The sequence below is a fragment of the Scyliorhinus canicula genome, chromosome 5, assembly GCF_902713615.1.
Source record: "Scyliorhinus canicula chromosome 5, sScyCan1.1, whole genome shotgun sequence".
In the NCBI taxonomy this organism is placed as follows: domain Eukaryota; kingdom Metazoa; phylum Chordata; class Chondrichthyes; order Carcharhiniformes; family Scyliorhinidae; genus Scyliorhinus; species Scyliorhinus canicula.
This window is the reverse complement of record NC_052150.1, coordinates 199,604,523-199,624,819: the sequence shown is the minus strand read 5'-3', so window position 1 is coordinate 199,624,819 and position 20,297 is coordinate 199,604,523. Positions and strand designations below refer to the sequence as shown.

The following is a 20,297-nucleotide window of genomic DNA, read 5'->3' as shown; positions in this document are numbered from 1 at the left end:
AGAGGAGGGTATCAAATTGAAAGAAAATGCATAAAGTGGCAAAGATTAGTAGGAAACTAGAGGATTGGGAAACCTTTAAATGTTAACAGAAAGCCACGATAAAAGCTATTAAGAAAAGTAAGATAGATGATGAGAGTAAACTAGCTCAGAATATAAAAACTGATAGCAAATGTATAAAATGAAAAAGAGTAGCTGAAGTAAACATTGGTCCTTTAGAGGATGAGAAGGGAGATTTAATAATGGGATATGAGGAAATAACTGAGGCATTGAACAGGTATTTTATGTCGGTCTTCACAGTGGAAAACAAATAACATACCAATAATTGTTGACAAGGAGGCTATGGCAAGTGAGGACCTAGAAACGATCAGTATCACTAAGGAGGTAGTGTTGGGCAAGCACAATGGGGCTGAAGGTAGACAAGTCTCCTGGCCCTGTTGGAATGCATCCCAGGGTACTAAAAGAATTGGTGGGGAAATAGCAAACGTGCTCGTGGTAGTTTACTAAAAACCGCTGGACTCTGGAGTTCCGGCAGATTGGAAAACAGCAAACTGTTCATAAAAGGAGGAAGACAAAAGGTGGGTAACTAGGCTGGTTAGCTTAACTTGAATCTATCATCAAGGAAGAAGTAGTGAGACATCTGGATAGAAGTTGTCCCATTGGGCAGACGCAGCATGGGTTCATGAAAGGCAGATCATGTTTAACTAATTTATTGGACTTATTTGAGAACTTTATGAGCACGGTGGACAACGGGGAACCGGTGGATGTGGTGTGTCTGGATTTCCAAAACGTGTTCGACAAGGTGCTGCACAAAAGGCTGCTGCATAAGATAAAGGCACATGGCATTGGGGGTAATGTATTAGCATGGATAGAGGATTGGTTAACTAACAGAAAGCAAAGAGTGGGGATAAATGGTTGTTTTTCTGGTTGGTGATCAGCAGCTGATGATGCGCCTCAGATCAGTTTTGGGTCCGCAATTGTTTACAATTTACATAGATGATCTGGAGTTGGGGACCAACTGTAATATATCAAAGTTTACAGATGACACTAAGATTAGTGGTAGAGCCAAGTGTGCAGAGGACACTGAAAGTCTGCAGAGGGATAGAGATAGTTTAAGTGAGTGGGCAAGGGTCTCGCAGATGGAGTTCATTGTTGATAAACGTGAGGTGATCCATTTTGATAGGAATAACAGTAAATTGGATTATTATTTAAATGGTAAAAAATTGCAACATGCTGCTGTGCAGATGGACCTGTGTGTCCTCATGCATGAATCGCAAAAAGTTGGTTTGTAGGTGCAGCAAGTAATTAGGAGGGCAAATGGAAGTTTGTCCTTCATTGCTAGAGGGATGGAGTTTAAAAGCAGGGAGGTTGCATTGCAGCTGTGTAGGATGCTGGTGAGGCCACACCTGCAGTACTATGTACAGTTTTGGTCTCCTTGAGAAAGGATGTACTGGGAGTGGAGGGTGTGCAGAGGAGATTCACTAGGTTGATTCTGGAGTTGAGTGGATTAGTTTGAGGACAGATTAAGTAGACTGGGACTATACTCATTGGATTTTAAAAGAAAGAGAGGATCTTATAGAAACATAGAAGAATATGAGGGGAATAGATAGAATAGAAGAGGTTGTTTCCACTGGTGGGTGAAACTAGTACTAGGGGGCATAGCCTCAAAATAAGGGGGAACAGATTTAGGACTGAGTTGAGGAATGTCTTCACCCAAAGAGTCGTGAATCTGGAATTCCCTGCCCAGTGAAGTAGTTGAGGCTACCTCATTCAATGTGTTTAAGAAATAGGTAGATAGATTTTTGAACAGTATAGGAATAAAAGGTTACGGTGAGTGGGCTGGTATGTGGAGCTGAGTCCACAAAAGATCAGACATTGAATGGCAGAGCAGGCTCGAGGGGCCAGATGCCCTCCTATACCTAGCTCTTGTATAGATGCATGGTATAGTTTCAACAGTATGGAAGTGTTTTTCTAAGTAAGAGTATTTCAAATAGTAATTCTTCCTGGTTGTATTATTTACAGCTAATTGATCAATGTATATATTGAAACAAATTTTATGTAGCGTTAATATCTAACCAAACCTTAGACATCACGATACAAACATAGACACAAATCTGCTATTTCTCCTGCTCGAAAGATAAATATTGGTCTGGAAGCAATTGAGAAAAAAAGGGTGGCATGGTATAACAGTAGTTAGCACTGTTGTTTCACAGCGCCATGGTCCCAAGTTTGATTCCATGCTTAAGTCACTGCAGAGTGTGCACATTCTCTCTGTGTCTGTGTGGGTTTCCTCCGGTTGCTTCTGTTTCCTTCAACAAGTCCTGAAGGATGTGCTGTTCGGTAATTTGGACATTCTGAATTCTCCCTCAGTGTACCCGAATAGGAGCCAGAGTGTGACGACCAGGAGGTTTTCACAGTAACTTCATTGCAGTGTTAATGAAAGCCTGCTTGTGATACTAATAAAGATTTTTAAAAAAAGGTCCAAGTTGACTACACAGAATTACAAAGGCTTAATTTAGCAGCCTCCAACCACGACCTTTGGAATCACCTAACAGACATCCTGTGGCGCGACGCGAAGGGAAAATGCGTACGCGGTGGATCCTGCTGGAATCCTGATCTTTCTACCCTTTCAGCCAGCGCCATGGGTCTTTAACTTTCCAGAAAAAAAACCTTAAATTATCTGGATGGAGTTCCTTCATTTCCAAGATGCCCAGGAGAGGTAAAGCTGGAAAGAAATCGGCCCAAATTTTGATGACAGACTCTGAAGTCTACCGTAGTTCAACTGCAGGTAAGGCGGAGACAGGAGCTTCTCCAGCTACTCCACTAACGGCCGAAGCGCTCAGAAATATCTTGGCGGTTGAACTCAAAAAATGTCTAGTCTTTGTCTGGACCTGAAAACACCAAGAGGAGGCCTTGGCCCCCATTCATTCAATTCTCGAGATCACCAGCCAGACTGTTGAAGCACATCGAACCACAATCAACGGCATAGCGACTGCATTGTCTGACCATAGTGATAGGATCACCTCCCTGGAGTCTGATCTTGCTGCTGTGATCAAGGATAACAAGACATTAACTTTCAAACTGGACAACTTGAAGAACAGATCCAGAAGGCAAAATTTTGGTGGTGTGGGGTTACCAGAGGGGCTTGAAGGTCGCATCTGTTTCTCAGACCTGTTACACAAAATGCTAGGTTAGAACATACTTTCATCTTCCCCAGTTTTCGACTGGGCCCACCGTTCACTCCCACCCAAGCCTCCTTGTGCTGTCATCGCAAGGTTTCACAGCTTTAAAGAGAAGGAATTGGTGCTTCGAAGAGCGCACCAGGATTTTATGTGGGAAGGCCACTCTATCAGATTATACCGGGACATGAGTGCAGACCTAGCCAAGAAAAGGGCCGCCTTCAACAAAATTAAATATTCCCTATAGAAGACTGGAGTCAACTTTGGGATGATTTATCCAGCCTGCCTTCATGTAACGTTCTGTGAAGAGGACTATTGTCCCTTGCTGGGAGATGCTGACTCCTTTGTCCAGAAGCACAATTTGTGCTCTGTTTAAACCGTTTAATGGCTGTTGTATGGCCACTTTTCATGTCTGTTGTTTGGCTGTACTTGTGATGACCTTAGTTGTATATGAGGGATTTCTATTGTTCACTCCTCACAGTCACTGATTTTCTTCCTTTTCATTCTTACTATTTGGTTCATCTTTCAGGCGCCCGCATAGCGCTCTGTGTCAAATATGTTTTTGCTCCCCATTTGGGAGTCTCCCAGCTAACAATGTGTGTTAGTTAACGGGAACACTATTAAATGGTTTTCTGCAGCTCATAATAGTTTTTAAAATGAGCTTAGAGTTTGTGTGGAGTTGTGTTCTGTTATTTGTAGGTTTTAGGTTGTTATTGTTCGCTATCGTTCCATTTGCTTTTGGGTGTGGTTATGTGCGACTGTAATGGCGTATTTGGTTTGGGGGGTGGATTTTAGTTGTAGCTTTAGTTTGCTGACGGTGTCTGCTGGTCTCTCTGTCGAGTGACCTGACTTGGCTCGGAGGCCATCTTGGGTTGATCTTCTTGCTCTGTCTTCTCAGTGCCCCTTGTTTAACATATATCCCTGGCAATGGCTGACTCGGGATGGCGGGACACCACCAATCCGACTGATTACCTGGAACATTATGTGTTTGAATGGCCCTGCAAAACGATCAAGAGTATTTGTGCATCTTAAGAGCCTATAATTTGATTATTTCTTTTGCAAGAAACCCATTTACCCATTAACTCAGATCAGGGTGCGCAAAGAATGGGTTGGGCATGTTTTTCATTCTAGTTTTAACAGCAGAACCGGGGCACTTATTTTAATCAACAAAAGAGTCAAATTCTCCTCATCCCAGATTGTGACTGGCCCAAATGGTCGATACATAATTGTACCCGACTCCCTATTGAACATCCCAGGAGTTCTGGTCAACATCTGTGCCCCTAATTGGAATGATATGAATTTCATCACCTTTTTTATCTCTTCCCCCCCCCCCCCCCCCCCCCCCCCCCCCCCCGCCCCCCAACCTCAGCACACCATGTTATTTTAGGAGGTGATCTGAACTGTGTTCTGGGCCCAAAATTGGATCGATCAGAACCCAAATCTTTTGTCCCATCGGGGGTGACCAGGGCTCTGTCTTCCTTCATGGCTCAGATGAGAGTAGACCCCTTGACCTTTTGTGCATCCAAAGGGCAGGTATTTCTCCTTTTTCTCCCACATTCATCATGCGTACTCACACGTTGATTTTTTTTCATTCTGTACAGGGCTCTCCCATTGGTAGTGGCAATTGAGTTTTCAGCAACTGTAATCTCTGACCACGGCCCACACTTTGATCTGTTGCTGGGGTCCGGCCCCATCCAACACCCACCCTGGAGGTTGGATACTACTTTGTTGGCCGATTATAAAATTGTTGCGAGCGCCTGTCCACCTCTATTGACGACTACATTAAATTCAGTAGGTCTGACTCCCATTCCACGCTTTTGGAGGCTTTTCAGGCTGTCTTTAGGGGGAAAAGTATTTCTTTAAGCGCACATGTGTTGAAGATGAAGAAATTAGAAGAGGCTGGTGGACCATTTTAGATGTAGATCACCAATATTCTCTTGATCCCGCACCAGAATTATATGCAAGCAACAGTGCTCATGGGGTACTTACTATGAATATGGGGAGAAGGCCAGTCTTTTTTAACACGCCAACTTAAATGCCAATCGGCATCCCGTGAGCTCCACCAGATACTGAACCAGTGCAGCATCCTTGTTTCCACCCCTCTTCAGATCAATTTGACTTTTACATCTGTAGCCATCTAAAATGGCCACCTGCAAAAGACCATGGAAATTGTGGTCAACTGGGACATAGACAAGTACACAGCCTCTGTGTATTGTGCAAGGAAGCCAGACCTGACCAAAACTTGCACCCATTAAAAGTCAATCACCATTTCCCCCAGGACAACAGAATTCAAATCAAGGAGCCACAACAATAGCAGACTAACCGGTGCCATGTCCCCTTATTTAGAAAGGCCTATGTGCCTGAGACAATGACAGCTAGGACCTGCCCAGCCACCGAAGTATCCGCCCCTTAACTGGCCAGGATCAATGAAGGTGATCGAAACCCTATTGATCCATTGGATCTGGAGTTAGGACTGCCCAAAAGGGTGTGGAAGAGAAGAAGGATAAGAAGCCCTGCGCACTAGGGATCGGTCTCTTTTGGACCGGCCTGTGTGCGACCAATTGCAGCATATCAACCAGCCAAGTTCAAGGACCCGCGATCGCTACCTGAAGGACGAGTCCAGCCAAGACAAACCTGAAGACTTCCAACCGACCCACATAGACACATATAAAGGCCTTATCTCCTGCACAGAGCTGGTCACCCCAAAGTTAAGTAAAGGTCATCTTAGTTATTAGGTCTAGTTTAGTGCGTAGCCGCGTGAATCATTGCATACAAAACAAGTGTGTTTGTTAATAAACTGTCTTTTGAATTAATATACTGGTTGTGTGGTTATTCAGTCAATATGAGAAACAGCTTGTGCTTCATATAGAAATAAAGTAGTCAACACATCTTACTCCTATGACCTGTATAAATCTGAGCCTCCCACAGACAAGTCGATCATGGCTGATTTTCTGGACAGCACGCCGATCCCATATGTTGAAACAGTCAAGAGTTGTGAATTGGACTTCCCGTTACGCCTGCCGAGATTTTACAATGCATTGGCCTCATGCAGGCTGGTAAGGCCTCTAGCCCGGACGACTTTCCGATCGAGTTTTATAAGAAATTCTCAGAACAACGTACATCTTTAGATATGTTCAACGCCTCATCCTGCGGTTCATTGCCTCAAACCCTTGCCTTGGCCTCTATTTCCTTGCTCCTCAGACCAAGAACTCGACTGAGTGCGGTTCATACTGACCCATCTCACACTTACATGTAGACATTAAATTGCTCGCTAAAATTGTGGCGCTCCGTTTGGAATCTTGCCTACCAAGCATAATTTCAGAGGACCAAATAGGTTTTGGCCGTCAATTATCAGCTAATAAGCATCACCTTTTGATTGTCATACTTTCCTGATTGTCATCCCTCTCCTGCACCTGATTTGATTGTCATCCCTCTCCTGCACCTGAGGCATAGGTGATATTTTCTTTAGACGCAGAGAAGGCATTTGACAGGGTAAATTGGGACTTTGAGGTTCTTGCAAGATTCAGATTCGGCCAAACATTTGCCTCATGGATCCGTTTGTTATACAATGCCCCTACTGCCAGTGTTAACAAAAATTATTTATATTCAAACTGTTTCCCTTGAATAGGGGCACCAGGGCTGCCCACTCTCTCCACGTCCATTCGCCCTGACATTAGAGCCTTTCTATAGCCTTGAGAGCTTCCAATCAATGGAGGGGTATTAATCGGGATGAGGTGGAACATCGGGTATCTATTTATACAGATGACCTACTTTTACATATTACAGACCCAATTTCCTCTATCGGGCATAATGAAGACACTTAATACTTTTGGCTCTTTCTCTGGCTATAAATTAAATCTAGGTCAGACCGAATATTTTCCAGTCAACCCCTACGGAAGACGTTACCCTGTCGCCTCTCCAATTCAGGTTTTTGATACTTGGGGGTTAGGGTGACCCATATGTGTGCCTCACTCCACATTCCAGCCTAATCAACAATGTTAGATTGTTTATCTTTGGCTGGCAGGATTCAAACAATAAAAATGAACATCGCTAGATTTTTCTTTCAGTCCCTCCCCATTTTCCTGCCCAAATATCCACCTTGATCTTGGCGAATCCCAGAATCTACAGCGTTCTACTCCAGAGGGAAAGACAGACTGGGACGCCAATATTCAAAAAATATTACTGTGGATCAGTGGTCCTGATTCAATCAGGGACCAAATAGAGATTCGCTCTTGCACTATATCCACTCTCCTTGCTATAGTCACTGCCCCATTGCCCTTCTCTCCCGCTAGCTTTCCAAGCCTGGTGGCGGCCTCCTCTCTTTGACATTTTAAACTCCTGTCCTTGTCTTCACCAGGCCCTATCTGTAACAACCACGTTTTCTTACTTTGAGGGCTGGAAGCAACCTTTAACACGTGTGGAAACTGAAGGGACTCAAGCACTTTGGTAACCTGTTCAGAGTGGAGGCATGCCAGCTTTAGAGAATTAGCAAACAAATTTCTGCTACCCAACAAGTCTTTTTCGCACACTTTCAAGTTTACGATTTTAGCCGTTTGGCTCTCCCTTTCCTCAGGCTCCACCTTGCTGGGGAGGATTCTTTCCTCAGCTCAGGGTCTATCTCACACCTATATGACCACATTATCTCATGTGATCCCTCCCCAATGAATGGGGGGGGGGGGGGGGGGGGGAAGAGTGAACTGGACCCTACACTCTCACAAAGTTTGAAGAGAGACCCTATATAGGATCAACTTCACTTCCCCCTGTGGCCAGTTGAACCTCATTCAGTTCAAAGTGCTACATAGGACACACTTGACCAAGGCAAGGAGAGTGGGTTTCCCCCCCAATGTTGAGAACAGATGTGACCGCTGTTCACTTGTCGCCGCAGATCACACGTATGTGTTTTGGTCCTTCCCCAGACTTGCCAGCTTCTAGGCTTCCTTATTTAACACTATGTCGAATGTTCTCCGATTAGAATTATAGCGATGCCCGCTGGTGGCCATACTTGAGATTTTGGACTCTCTGGCAAGTCATTGGGGTAGAGTCTGACGTCATCACCTTTGCCTCTTTGGGCAGATACAGCTTGGTTAGTGGTCTCCAGCTCCACCTAGCAATCTGGCTGGTTTGGGGATTTTATGTCATCTTTGCATTGAGAAAATTAAATTTACTGTTGCGAGCTGGCAACCGTTTATTTCCTTTTTCAAAAGCATAGACACTGTCAGCTGTTAGGGATAGAGTTTTAAGTTATTTGGTTTGTCTTTGTTGTGTTTGTATTATTGGGATGCTATTTTTGTTCTTGTATTTGCAGTAATTCTTGTTCTACACGGGACCTGTTTTGCAATGAAATTGTGTTTGTTGCGTTATTTGTAAAAAGAAAATTTAAATTCCAAAAGAAATATTTTTTTAAAAATCACCTGACAATGTTATCATTGAAGGGAGGAAGAGCAGAACTAATAAACTTCAAAACACCGTTTGCCTAAGTGGTAATAAACACACTATTTATTCCATAATGTTATTTACATTCAGACATTAGGTTCTCAGCAGTAGTCTGAGGAAACAAAGATCAGTAATTACTATTTCATATGCTGCAAATTTTACAAATAAATTAAACATTTTCAGAAGCACATTCTCATCTTCATTTGGGTTGATCACTGGTATGTTTGTTGTCTGCAAATTCATTTTCATTTCATTTAACTTGAACGTCCATTTTCTTTTAAGAACGTCCATTTTCTTTTTAAATTTTTTTAAAAAGTACCCAATTATTTTTTCCAATTAAGGGGCAATTTAGTGTGGCCAATCTGCCTACCCTGCACATCTTTGGGTTGTAGGGGTGAAACCCACGCAGACACGGAGAATGTGCAAACTCCACACGGAGAGTGACCCAGGGCCGGGATTCGAACCCAGGTCCTCAGCGCCGTAGGCAGCAATGCTAACCACTGTGCCACCACGCTGCCCTGAACGTCCATTTTCTTGGCATCACTTTGCAAAAGCTTAGCAAGTTTTAACATATGCAAGATTAGTCCTTTGGAGGACGGTTGCTCCACTCAGAAAACCAGAAGTTATGTTCTACATTCGGTGAATTTTCTCATGATTTATGAACTGCTTCAGATTATGCAGACTGTCCCACCACGTGAACAGAAACTTCTCAGCAATGAGTTTGAACCAAGGTGTGATTTTCACTTCATTGTTCTCTGCCTTTTCCAACAGGTTCTTGAGTTCGTCTTTCGTCACATAGCAGTAACTTTGTATCTCATTGGGGTCAGGTTTCAAACTTACATCCTTCTGTATGAAAATGATGTAATCGATTTCATGTTCGCCCCAAATCCCATCCGACTGAGCTTTGTAGTGAATACGGGTCAGGTAGTTCATCTCTTCCAGAGGAACCTGCCGTGAAAAACAAAGTTAAATATGGGAGAAAGTGCAAAAAACACTCCACAACCCCAAACCATTGTAGAGATATCTGAATGGAGTCTGCAGATTCACTGATCCTTGGTTCCAAGTTTTAAAATTAATTCAAAGCTTGGAGTGTATATTTTGTGTAATATTCCTCTTGCTGCACTGTGAAGTTACTATTGAAATCAGTGGGAGCAACAACCTACATCAGAACATCCTGTTCACTAGTTCTTTTTTAAATTTAGATTACCCAATTATTTTTCCCAATTAAGGGGCAATTTAGCATGGCCAATCCACCTACTCTGCACATTTTTGGGTTGTGGGGGCAAAACCCAGGCAGGCACAGGGAGAATGTGCAAACTCCGCACGGACAGTGACCAGAGCCGGGATCAAACCTGGGACCTCAGTGCCATGAGGCAGCTGTGCTAACCACTAGGTCACCGTGCTGCCCCTGCCTGTTCACTAGTTGATTTCACAAAAGCTTTATGAACTCGCATCAAGTGAGTTACTGTTCTGCAAAATGTCTGATAAACCACCGCAAAGCTAGTCATTATACGAAGCAAAAGCATCAAGGTGGTTGGTAATTTAATATCATTTACTCCCTGCAAAACAAATAGGATTACACTTGGGAAAGAATTGCAAAATATGAAGCCCACAAATTAGGTAAATTAAGTGAAAGTGCGAGTTCTATTTTTTAATTCTTTTACAGGATATGGGTAATGCTGGCTAAACCAGTATTCATCACCCATTGAAAGAAAACGAAGGGGGAAGAAAACAATTTTGACCTCAGATAGTGACCGTATGAGGGCAGCAACAATTGTTGATCATCGAGAGGCATACACCTGGACCAATCTTGTAATGATTTCATCTAGTGCAGATCTACATCATCCCCTCCCCCCAATTATGTTTGATTATGTGGAAAAATTGTTTCCACATCTAGCCTGTACAGCCAATTGATAATTTAAAGATCTGAGGTGATTTCCAAGTCTTCTCTTTTGTAAAGGCGCACAAACACCAAGTCAGAGATTATGCAATTTTTTGATGGTGGTCCTATCAGAGTATGATGACTGAACTTACCTGCAGGGTGTACACGCGGTATATGTAGAGGTTATATTCAATTTTCTGTACAGTTAGTGATTACAGTGCATATTTAACTAATGGTTGCTGTCATAAGAACTAGGAGCAAGAGTAGGTCATCTGACCCTTCGAGCCTGCTCCGCCATTCAATGAGATCATGGCTGGTCTTTTGTGGACTCAGCTCCATTTCCCCGCTGGAACACCACAACCCTTTATTCTTAAAAAAAAAACTATCTTTATCTTGAAAGCATTTAGTGAAGGAGCCTGAACTGCTCAATGGGCAGGGAATTCCATAGATTCACAACCCTTTGGGTGAAGAAGTTCCTCCTAAGCTCAGTCCAAATTGGGTTTAATGCCCTTTTCGAAAAAGTAGTCAGACTTCCTGGAACCTTTCTGTTTTTGTTCAAAGCTCCTCGATACTCTCCAGAGCTCATCTCCAGAGGTGACTTTGAGGAGTAATTAAAATGCAAAGATTCCTCTCGGGATGACCACTGAATCATCCAGCTACTAAGCAAACAGGAGACAGGAACGGACTTTAAAAAGGACCTCAATGATTAACTTTTGCCCGGTGGAACAATGTTTTGTCTAAATTAGGATGGCAACCATTTGGCTTTGGCTCTGATAAAGACAGTTTGTGAAAGCCATTTTGTGCAGAACCCACATAACAGCAGTGTGTTCTTGGCCAAGGAGGGGGACAAAGAGGAAGGGATCCAGAAATAAACCTTAGTTCTGCTGAAAAAAATCTAAACAATCTTCATGGTGCTGTAACCACAGAACTTCATGAGGGACAAGAAACCTCTCTCTCCCAAAACCCTGCTGAGTCTGCTTGAAAGGCAAAACATTGACTAATTGACTACAGAAGCCATCACTTAGCTGCTGAACAAACTCTTCACTCCAGACTACAACTGCAAGCTTCAGACCTGCAATGATACCTTAATGAACGGAACTGAATTTCATCTCGGGAGGACCTTTTGATCTTTGTATGTGTTCATTTGGTAACTTTATAACTTTGACCAAAGAAACCTACAGCAGTTGTATGGTAAACAAACCCTTATCTTGTTTGAGACCAAAGCTTTGCTGCTGGTTAATTTTAAATTGATCACTTCCAAATTAAAACGGGACTTCATACACAAAATTCTTAGCTCATGTAACACTTTGAGGAAACGTCTTTTGCGTGGTTGTGACAATAGTCTTGAGCATTTGAGGCAAATGACCAGATAGTTCTGATGTTTACTTCATTTGCATTTCTCACCTGTTGAACAGGTATTCCAAACTCTTCTTTTAACCTGCGTTGGGCTGCTTGTCTGACACCAACCGCATCTTTCTCCTCTATTTCTGTTTCTGTGTTGAGAGGGTGACTGCAGCAAGTGTTTGTAAAGCAACCTAAAAAACACATCCTTTTAAAACAACACATCTGGAATATATTAATCCAAGATCGACATAAACATAAATTTCTACTTTTATGATGACTGGCTGGGAACTACAGCCTCGCCCTGCAATTAATCCAAATTTAGCACAGCCAACCTCCTCCTATCACACTCGCCGGTCATTTGGAAGGGAGAAAGAAGAGTTTTGCAGATTTCACCCACTCTGGTTGCACAGAATGAGTCAATGGTCAGGAGAGAAATGAAGACAATTCCAGAACTAGCATCATGTACAAGAATTAGTCAGCTCAAAAATGTTTACTAGAAAAAAGGGAGGGACGCATTCAACAATTTTCACAAACGCTACATTTAATTCTTTGTACTGGTATTTTTTATCTGGAAAAGAAAAATGTCATGATATGCAGACATGCAGATGATATACAGACAGACAGCTAATGAACACAGAGAACAGGACATGACCAATGAGCAGGCAGGACACTCAGGGGTGGTATCTCACTATAAAAAGGCACAAGGCACTCACACTCTGCCTCTTTCCACTGATGAACATCTACAGAGTGAGTCAGGGTGTATGTACAGTATCACACCTCCAGCACGTGGCTAAGAGCTAGTCTGGTTCAGTGAGACAGAGTAACCACACTTAGGTTAGCAGAGAATCGAACTCAGAGAACTGTGCTACTGGTTTAATAAATCAGATTGAACTAACTTCAGGGTCTGGATATCTTTCGGTTAAAGCTGCATCCAGTTGCAGCCTGTGTTATCCCAGAGTACATAACACATCATGCTACCAGGAGACTGTTTAATCTAGGTGGTTTACCTCAGTCCGTTCCATGACGACCAGCGAATGTATCCCGGCACCATGGAGAAGATTCAGGCTCCTCACCAGCTCAGAACCTCTGGCAATCTCAGTGCCAACTGGCGGATATTCAAGCAAAAGTTTCTGCTGTACATAGAAGCTTCAGACCTCTTGGGTGCGTCTGATGCAAGGAAGATCGTGCTTCTCCTCTCAACAGCGGGTGATTAAGCCATCAAACTCTTCTCACTTCACCGAAGGCCAGGACAAGACAAAGTTTCAGACCATCCTGGACAAGTTTGACAGTCACTGTAAAATGGACACCAATGAAATCTTCGACTGCTACATATTCAAACAGCATCTACAAGATAAAGATGAATCTTTCAACTCCTTCTTAACGAACCTCCGCCTGCTAGCGCTGTCCTGCAACTTTGGTGAGACTGCTGACTCCATGATCAGAGACCAAATCGTTTTTGGAGTTCACTCTGATCCTCTGAGAGAGCAGCTATTGAAAATCAAGCATATGACCCTGCCAGTTGCAATTGAAACATGCACAGTGCATGAGCATGCCAGAAATTGTTATGCCCAGTACAAATCGGCTGAAAATGAGAGACTAGTGTGCGCAAGCCATCTCCCGGATGCAGTGCCTCAGCATTGATGAAAGTGGCCATTTCGCGCACTTTTCCTGGGGCCCCACGCATGCGCGATGTGACCGGGATAACGAAGTGGTTGACACCCGCACTGTGCATGTGCGATGACGCACGGAGCGTCAGGTGCCGACGTCATGACGTGCTCGAACTGCGGCAACGCCCATTTAAAGAAACACTGCCCTGCAAAAGGCAGGTGATATTTAAACTGCAGGAAGCCTGGACACTATGCAGCCTTGTGCAGATCTGTACCACCATTCAGGGGCCAGCGCTCCCAATTCCGACGACGGCGTGTTCAGAGTGTGCAACGACGATTACAGGATTCTGATCCTGGCAGCACAACGGATCCAGAGGGAGAATGCCTGGACTCCACCTATTGTGTGGGCATCATCACCAAATGTGAGTATGCCACATCCAACTCATCACAAATTCAATCCATCCTCGCTGTGGATTCTGCAGACGAATGTCGTGCGGTGATGCAGGTCAACCACTGCTCCATCCATTCTAAGCTGGACACAGGTGCTTCTGCCAACTTCCTCTCACAGGCAGATTTTAAACGCATCAAGGAGCCCCCAAGGTCCTTCCAGCAGCCTGCAGGCTCCTGGACTGCAACGGAAATGCCATCACGGCACTGGGATCCTGCCATCTACTCGTCTCCAACCGGAGCACGTTTACGTTTTGAAATTGTCAAGCCAGACAGGGCATCCCTACTTGGCGCGCATGCCTGCAAGTAGCTGAATCTCGTGCAGCGGGTTTACACAATGACATCCTCCAATGTGCATCTTCGCTCGGTATCCGGATGTGTTCGACGAGATGGGCACGCTGTCATATCGATACAAGATTCTGCTACAACCTGATGCCAAGCCAGTGGTCCACGCACAACGCCGGGTCCTGGCTCTGCGAAGGGAGCGCCTGAAGACACAGCTCAAGGATCTTCAGCAACAGGGCATCATTTCCATGGTAACCGAACCGACTGACTGGGTCAGCTCGATGGTTCATGTTAGAAAGCCTTTGTGAGACCTGCGCATCTGCATTGATCCCAAGGATCTCAATAAGAATATAATGCGTGAACACTACCCCATCCAGAAGCGGGCGGAACTCACCAGTGAGATGGCACACGCACATTTTTCACGACGTTAGATGTGTCACATGGATTTTGGCAAATCCAGCTGGATGAGTCCAGCAGAAGGCTCTGCACCTTCCATGCACCCTTTGGCAGATACTGGTATAATCGCATGCCGTTTGGCATTGTCTCGGCATCGGAGATCTTCCATTGCATCATGGAGCAGAAGATGGAGGGCATTGAAGGGGTTCGGGTGCACATGGACGACATCACCACATGGTCCATGACCCCTGAAGAGCATGTTTCCCGTCTCCAGCAGGTATTCCGCCGTGTCCATGCCAATTGCCTGAAGCTGAACAGGGCCAAATGATGCTTTGGCATGTCGACACTCAAGTTCCTAGGAGACCAGATCTCTCAGCAGGGCAAATGCCCTGACACAGACTAGGTCAAGGCCATCGCAGCCATGAAGGTCCCGGAAGCCAAGGCAGCGGTACTGCGCTTCCTGGGCATGGTCAATTTTCTGGGCAAGTTCATCCCAAACCTGGCCTCACACGCCACGGCCCTATGAAACCTGGTGAAAAAGTCCACTGCCTTCGAGTGGAAGGCTCAACTCCTGATGAACAGGGAACTGTGGACGACACTTCCAGCCATACACTTGCCCAACCTGGATCACCTCCCGGTGCTGCAGAAGGTGCAGCAGCTCCGAAACCAGCAAAAGCAGGGCTATAATGCTCATGGCACCGATTTGCCCGTGTTATCCCCGGCAGACACTGTCAGGATTAAGATACCGGATGGTAGCTGGTCTACTCCAGCTGTTGTTGTTCAACAGGCTGTGCCCCGCTCGTATGTTGTACATATGCTGATGGTTCTGTTGTGTGACGAAACAGAGGGGCACTGCACAAAGTTGCATGCTCGCAACCGCTTTCTTCTCCGTTTCCACCCGTTGTTTTGCCACCTCCTGATACCTCGAACTATGAGGCCACCAGTCAGGCTTCCATCTCGCCTGTCAAGGCGCCGTCGTCTCCACCACCACCTCACCAGCGGTCGACAAGGATCAGACGCAAGCCACAGAGACTGGACTTATGAACATTTGTTTTGTTTGCCATGTTCTGTTTTCTCACAGCTGTCTTCATATGTAAATATGTTCACATATGCCATCGCTTGTAAATATGTTAATATATGCCACCACATGTAAGTACGTTCCCATATGCCAACAAAAGATTTTTTAAAAAGGGAGATGTCATGATATGCAGATATTGACATACAGACAGGCACAGACAGCTAATGAACACAGAGAACAGGACATGACCAATGAGCAGGCAGGACACTCAGGGGTGGTATCTCACTATAAAAGGCATGAGGCACTCGCACTCTGCCTCTTTCCACTGATGAACATCTACAGAGTGAGTCAGGGTGTATTTACAGTATCACACCTCCAGCATGTGGCTAAGAGCTAGTCTGGTTAAGTCAGACAGAGTAACCACACTTGGGTTAGCAGAGAGTCAAACTCAGAGAACTGTGCTACTGGTTCAATAAATCAGATTGAACTAACTTCAAGGTCTGGAGTATCTTTTGGTTAAAGCTGCATCCAGTTGCAGCCCGTGTTATCCCAGAGTACATAACACATCAGAAAATGCATGATTGTTGCCAAAAAAAGGTTATAAATAAACTCACATCAAACCTCACTTTAGAGAGGGCAGCACGGTGGCCTAGTGGTTAGCACAACCGCCTCACGGCGCTGAGGTCCCAGGTTCGATCCCGGCTCTGGGTCACTGTCCGTGTGGAGTTTGCACATCTCCCCGTGTCTGCGTGGGTTTCGCCCCCACAACCCAAAAATGTGCAGAGTAGGTGGATTGGCCACGCTAAATTGCCCCTTAATTGGGAAAAATAATTGGCTAATCTAAATTTTTTTAAAAACCTCACTTTAGAGAGACTTCAGCACACAATCCAGACCAAGCCAGTGTACTGCTGAGGGAGTACTGCACGATCACAGGTGCCATTTTTCATGATGAGACTTGAAAACAAGGCACAATTCTGGAACCCCCCCCTCCCCCAAATACTACTGTGGGTGTACTTGCATCACAAGGACTGCAGCAGTTCACGAACAATAAGAAGTCTTACACACCAGGTTAAAGTCCAACAAGTTTGTTTTGAATCACTAGCTTTCGGAGCACTGCTCCTTCCTCAGGTAAACAAATAGGTGGATTTCAGAAACATTTATATAGACAAAGTCAAAGATGCAAGATGATACTTTGAATGCAAGTCTTTTCTCTACCAAAGAGCAGGGGCCCAAAAGACAAAATTGTGTCTTGGAAAATACAGCAAAATTAAATGTTTTTGTTTTACCTGGGAATGTGATCTTTGCATCAGATCTCTGTTGCAGCAAAAGTTTTCCCTCACTATTGAAGATGAAGACACTGAAAGCTCTGTGGAGTAAACCTGGGAAACAAAGATTTGTTATGGTTAACCCTTTCACTTTTGCGACAAGCTCCAGGACAGCCAAAAGCATCGCCACAACCTGCATCGACAACTGCAGTTACAATAATTTAATATTACATGGGAAAGTGTTCGAAGAAACAATATAAATAATTAATCCCAACAGTTGCTTGTCTATCTGTAAATATTTAAAACAAAGTGGGTGTGCAAGATATTGCTTGGATGTAAATTTGCAGATTCATGTAATATTATAAAATATTCTACTTTTTCCCCTTCAATAATCCTTTTTTAAATTACAGTGTGCTGTGAAGTTTCTTCTCCTGTTCCTTCCGAGTTTTAAAATACACCCATATCGTTGAAATCAAGATTCAGGATAGTCTTCCCCTCATTCTTGCCAGGTCCTGAGACTTCTTGGCATCAGCCAATCCTTCTTGAATAAGCTTGTTTGTTCATGTGATTATAAAGCTCTTCTTTCACCAAGTCATCAACAGAAGCTACTCTGCAGAGAGAGGAAACGGAGATGGATCCCAAGGCCGCATGTCAGCTGAGGTGGGTGGGGAGGGGGTTGCCATCTTATAGACGTAAGCAAGTTCCAGTTCTTTGTTGATCTTGAGTATACAAGTAATTCATTCAAGAGAGGTGATACTTCTTATCACCTCACTCTCACCTTCCTGAGACGGGACACAGTTCTTTGTTCTCCATTCTCATCTGCTCAAAGAATGAGCACTCTAGTGTGAATCGATTTCACAAATAAACAACTTGCTATTTTGCAAGGGTGACGAAGGTTTAAAGCCAAATATTACCAACATTCAGAATGGGATGATAAAAACTGACCACCAGGGTCAGCAAGTGTGTGTATTTTCCTCCACAGCATCCATCTAATTTCCCATTCTCCAGAGAAATCAATAAAGGATAATTTTTCCTCTTGTGGAAAAATAGCTTAATTCTAAAATATTAGCTTAACAGTTATGGTTATAATAGCATGATAAATAATGCAATCTCCATGGTAGAGGGGCTCTGGGTGGTCAGGGATTTCATTAACAAGATACTTTCCAGGCTGCACATGCTGTCATCCTTCCCAGTTGTGCTTGAGGTCTAGGAAATGGAAAGACATGGGGAATCATAGAATAGAATCCCGACAGTGCAGAAGGAGGCCGCTCGGCCTATTGAGTCTGCACCAACCTTGCGAAAGAGCACACCACCCAGGCCAACATCCACACTCTATCCCCGTAACCCACCCAACCTTTTGGACACTAAAGATCAATTTAGCATGGCCAATCCATCTAACCTGCATATATTTGAACTATGGGAGGAAACCAGAGCACCCGGAGAAAACCCACACAGACACGGGGATAACCTGCAACCTGCACACAGAGTCACCCAAGGTTGGAACCGAACCTGTGCCCCTGGCACTGCGAGGCAGCAGTGCTAACCATTGCTGGGAAATTAACCAACACTTAACCTTATTAAAATTTACATACATCTTAAATGACACCCAAAATACAAAATCGAACTGGATCTACTTCATTCACCTTTATTGATATTCTGGTTAAGATGGCAATTTTTCTTACTGTCTGCCCCAATCCTTTTATCATTCTCATCAATCAGGATGCACATTTCAGCCAATAGTCGGACCTGCTTTTCATCCAGATTGTCCATGTTTACATCTGGCATTGTTGCTGTATTCCTACTTCCAATACACCTGATAACAGGGGAATAAATAAAGCTGTGGAAGAAGTATCATTCAAATGTTACATTATTTTAACGATTCCAACATGTATGTATAAAACAATTGTTTCAAGATTTCATTGAAAAAGCCTGACACATGAAGAACTTTTGTCATATAATTTGGCATGCGATAAATTAAGTATCAAAGATTAAGTTTCTTCCGGAGCATGGTGGTACCCAAATTCAATTTACAACAGCAAGACAGCACAAACGAATAAGGAGTTTCACGTCACCATTCAACTTCCCAATTTCAGCCAGGCTATCAAAAGGCTATGTAGCTAGCTGCCAGAAGAAATAAAAAAGGAAACAGTCTGTGACACATACAAAAGTATCTTTTGGTTACTTGTGAAAAGGTCACATTTTATCCTCCTGGTCAGGGAATAAACAGCTTTTTGCTGGCCTAAAAGAGCAGTGTACTTTACTGAAAAACGCAACCCATTGGTATATCAGATTCCAGGAGACTGATGCTGATGAGCTAGCTCCCTTTTCCTGGCAGTATAATCACAGACCTCGCTTTTCCATTGGGTAATAAAAGTTTCCAACCTAACCAGACGCAGCAAATAATGGCAGGTGAAGGTAAATTCAGCTGGATAGGAATCATAACTCTAGAACTCAAAAATGCACAAGATAGTCACTAGTAAATCAAAATTCCAGAGAAGTCAGGAGAATCTCCGCCACAGACGGTAACACTGCCACAAGCATATTTGTATGTTTCATGCATCTGAGACAAATAACATCGATATGTAGGAGATGGGAAGACGAGGAATGAAGGAAGGGAGAAATAGACCTTGCTGATGAGGTTTGATGGAGTGGTGAGAAGTGTTGGGGCAGAGTCTAGCTGGGAAGTCTGGTCTGCATGGCAGGCTGTCACTTACCCGCAATGCCGGCTCGGTACCGCTCTCACACTGCCGCTCCCGCCGGCTCGCAGCCCCAGCGGCCGCTCCAAGCACCGGCTCGCGCCCCGCCGCGCATGCGCCAGCGCTGCCCGCAGCATGGTCCCAACCGGCCTCCGCCAACCGGCTGGCCGCCCTCAGCAGTCTTCCGATGGGCCGGCCAATCAGCGGCGGGTGGTGCGAGCGCTCCCGCGCGCGCCTGCGCGGACTCGGGCTGGGGTCGGGGAACAGGCGCTGTCCCTTCCGCCTCTTCGCTCGCGCGGCGGCACGCGCGCACTGGAACCGTTACCCGGCAAGTGTCGGCCTTCAAATCGAACCCCCGAAGACAACAATGGCCGCCTTCTCAGGCCTGGATCCAATTCACCGCGCAGCGCCCCCTCCTTCCACTGCCCGCCCACTCCTTCCACTGCCCTCCGGCTCCGCCCTCTCCCGAATACGTCCTGACGTCTCCTCCCTGTGGGAACGTGATCTTTACGCCCTCATCCAGCCTTTTAATTTGTGCCAGTTGCCTGTCTGTCTTGCGATTGTCTCGAGCAACTGCCCCCTGGAGTGGAGAAGGTCAAATGATTAACGGCCATCGAAGAGGATGTGCAGGTTAGGTGGATTGGCCATGCTAAATTGCTCCTTCGTGTAGGTTATTTTAACAAGATTGGAGGGGGTGTGTGTGAATGGTTTGTGAGAGGAGAAGCTACGCAAGGGGGGGGGGGGTGAA

At 44.7% G+C, this 20,297-nt stretch overlaps 1 protein-coding gene across 4 annotated transcripts; it reads right to left on the bottom strand.

The window, feature by feature from the left end:
• Positions 1–8,644: 8,644 nt before the first annotated feature.
• Positions 8,645–20,009, bottom strand: idi1 (isopentenyl-diphosphate delta isomerase 1). Of its 4 annotated transcripts, none has more exons than XM_038798331.1 (5): positions 19,875–20,009; positions 18,497–18,690; positions 16,875–16,967; positions 11,896–12,026; positions 8,645–9,557 (listed from the first exon to the last, which is right to left on the bottom strand). In XM_038798331.1, exons 2-5 carry the CDS (start codon positions 18,636–18,638, stop codon positions 9,240–9,242), a joined length of 684 nt encoding a protein of 227 aa, XP_038654259.1. In that variant the 5' UTR covers positions 18,639–18,690; positions 19,875–20,009; the 3' UTR covers positions 8,645–9,239. The 4 variants fall into 4 exon arrangements, with proteins under 4 accessions (XP_038654259.1, XP_038654258.1, XP_038654257.1 ...); XM_038798330.1 differs by lacking the exon at positions 19,875–20,009 and adding an exon at positions 19,568–19,813 and having other exon boundaries at positions 18,497–18,666; XM_038798329.1 differs by lacking the exon at positions 19,875–20,009 and adding an exon at positions 19,568–19,811.
• Between the last annotated feature and the right edge of the window lie 288 nt (positions 20,010–20,297).

Coding starts and splice junctions, on each gene's coding strand:
- idi1 (XM_038798329.1), bottom strand. CDS start 19,686: ATGCTGCGGGCAGCGCTGGCGCATGCGCGGCGGGGCGCGAGCCGGTGC. Junction 18,691..19,567: donor GTACCGAGCCGGCATTGCGG/GTAAGTGACAGC, acceptor CTTCTTCCACAG/CTTTATTTATTCCCCTGTTA. Junction 16,968..18,496: donor TAACCAGAATATCAATAAAG/GTGAATGAAGTA, acceptor TTTGTTTCCCAG/GTTTACTCCACAGAGCTTTC.